The sequence below is a fragment of the Alexandromys fortis genome, unplaced genomic scaffold, assembly GCF_014885135.2.
Source record: "Alexandromys fortis isolate MF-2015 unplaced genomic scaffold, M_Fortis_MF-2015_v1.1 scaffold_3864, whole genome shotgun sequence".
Lineage (NCBI taxonomy): Eukaryota > Metazoa > Chordata > Mammalia > Rodentia > Cricetidae > Alexandromys > Alexandromys fortis.
In genome coordinates, this window is record NW_026071724.1 from 1 (window position 1) to 2,604 (window position 2,604).

The following is a 2,604-nucleotide window of genomic DNA, read 5'->3' on the forward strand; positions in this document are numbered from 1 at the left end:
TCCATTTTATTTGATTTTATTTTGTCATGTGCTCACAGCATTTCTCTTTCTCTCCTCTCCCTGGCAGGTCACAGAGATAAATTAAAAATAAAATCTACAAGGAAAATAATTTATAAAAAGCACACCCAGGCTCACACTTTCTATCTCTAGTCTCGGTTAGGAAAGCCCTCCTTTGCACAGGAGGAGAATCAGTGCTTCCCCGACTCACCCCTGCTAGTTAGGGGGCAGACAGTACTCCAGAGCTGACCAGGATAGGGGGTAGGGGCTCGGCAGTGGCAAAGTTACCAAAAAGAAAAAAGAAAAAAGGAAAGAAAGAAAGAAAAAAGACACTGGTCCTGGAACCATCTGGCTACCGTGGTGCTGCCCTTCACTCTCCCTCCCAGGGCTGTCCTTCAGGAGCCCAGGCTAAACAGGCTGTAAAGCAGCTTCCTGAAGCTGAAAGCCTAGGAGAGAAAAATCTCCAGCTCCTTTCATGCACTTCTCATTTTCCTAGAAAGAAACCCAAAAAAAGAAAACAAGACCTCGGGACAGAGGAGAAAAATCCCAAGTGTTACACAGTTACACGGAGTCTTTATGGCAAAGAGAACATTTAGCAGCTTTGAATATTGGGGCATCTCCTTTTTACTCAACACAAGCATCCTAGGCCCTATAAGTGAAACAGGGCACACGCCCTAAAAAAAAATCAAAGCGCAAGAGATTCTAAGAGGACTAGGTTTTGTTGCTGGGGTTAATAGGTTTTGTTTCCCCCAGTGACAAGCCCAGGTGTCGTAGGCAGAGGGCCCTGAGGGAAGAACCCATTCCCAATGTTGTGCTGAACAGGGCCTGGAGGTCAGAGCTGGCTTCCCCCTCCATAACATCACCTTGCTTCTGTTTAGCCCCTGCAGAGGAAGCTGTAGGCCAAGTTCCGGGTACTGCCAGATAGCACCCCACTCCAGAGAGCTATAGGCAGCTAGTGAGGGTGGGTACTACAAAAGGAGGAGAGTGGGAGGGGTACAGCATTTCCATGCAGGCTCTCGCGAGGACAGCAGGAGCCTCAGCTCTGGGGTGGCTAGAGAGGGAGGTGGCTGTGGCGGCAGTGAGTGACATGCTTGATGTTGGGGCTGCTGCAACACAGGCCTCACTATCACTTTTCTATACCCTCTGCCCCCCTCTGGCCTGAAAACAAGTCAGTGTTGGATCCCCTACAGCTTCCTGTTTCAGTAACTAAAACATTACAGGTGCCATCCAAGAGTTTCTTCCTCTTCAGGGATGACAGAGTTCAAGAAACAGTTAAAAGGCCCTTCCACAGCCCCACCACATCTGTTTCCATACCAGTGACTTTACTTAGGCCCACTGGAGTCACTAACACTCACTGCATAGAATGCCGGCCAAGGCCCCTACCGGTCCCTCTGATTTTTCTGACTGCTCTGATTTTAGGGAATTTCCTCCTTTTTTCCTTCCAGGAATGAGACGTTCCACTACTTTATCTGTTCTCCCAAGTCCTCCTTTCCCCTCTTGTCAGCCTTCACACAGCCTCCTCTACCTTCAGCATGCCAACATCACCCTTCCCTCAGGAGAAAGAAGGGAGGTAGGCTGGGGACCCCAATCACTCAAACAGTCTGGTCATTTCCACCCACACCCAGTGGGGAAGCTAAGCCAGACAGCGCCTGCGCCCGCCTCTTCTGTGCACTGACCCGCAGTCATCCCATCTGAGAAGATATATTGGATAAGAAGGCATTTAAGTCCCCAATGTTAGGTCCAGGCCCAGCCCTTCTCCAGTTTCGGTCTTAGTGAGCGTCCACCCCCTGCCTCCCCAGGCTCACTTCCTCCGGTCCTTTGGCTTTCTCTCCTGTCGCCGGGCCTGCTGGTCAGCCATCGTGCGACGGATGAGGAGGACACTGCCGTCCCCAGCATACTGAAGCGCATACTGGCTGGGCGAGTAGGGCCTCCCATTCTCATACCGCAGCCGCCCAAATACTTCTTGGTATAAGCTCTGGACCTTCTGTTTCATCTGTCGCAGTGACAGCAGGAACTCTACCTTTTCGCGGAGCAATCGGGCCTTGTCTCGCTGCAAGTCCTCCACATCACGTTCTAGGTTCAAGATGGTGTCCAGCTTGCGCTTGCGGCAGTTCTGTGCGGCCATCTTGTTCTTGCCCCGGCGCCGGATGTCCCGGATGAGGCTCAGCTGAGCCTAGCTCAGCTGGTATTTGGACAGCAGCTCATTGAATTCCTCTACAGGCAGGTTAATGATCTTGTCATTAGTGAACGGGATCTTCATGGCTCGGGCTCTGTGCTCATCTCGGCTCATCTGCTTGTCCAGGAAGTCAGCCTGCTTTTCCTTGCTACCTTTCTTGAGGGTGCTGGGTGGTGGTAGATCAGCAGAGTCAAGGGCACTGGGTGCCATATTGTACGTGTGATTGTGGCCCACATGCTCTAAGTAGGGAAGGCAAGAGAGCTGAGAAGGATCCTGGTAGCTCATGCGGCAGAACTTGGAGTATTCTGGCTGGTAGCCCACTGCACCCTCGGCCTCTTCTAGATCTAGGGTCTCAGAATCAGAGCTGTAACCAACAGCACCTTCCTCAGAAAAGGAAGAAGAGGCAGAGGAGGAAGCAGAAGAGGAGGAGG

General features: G+C 51.6%; 1 protein-coding gene across 1 annotated transcript; it reads right to left on the reverse strand.

Annotated features, from left to right (window-relative positions):
* LOC126496395 (endoplasmic reticulum membrane sensor NFE2L1-like) lies at positions 1-2,598 on the reverse strand. The gene has a single exon (XM_050133907.1). It carries the CDS (start codon positions 2,120-2,122, stop codon positions 1,799-1,801), a length of 324 nt encoding a protein of 107 aa, XP_049989864.1. The 5' UTR covers positions 2,123-2,598; the 3' UTR covers positions 1-1,798.
* Between the last annotated feature and the right edge of the window lie 6 nt (positions 2,599-2,604).

Coding starts and splice junctions, on each gene's coding strand:
- LOC126496395 (XM_050133907.1), bottom strand. CDS start 2,122: ATGGCCGCACAGAACTGCCGCAAGCGCAAGCTGGACACCATCTTGAAC.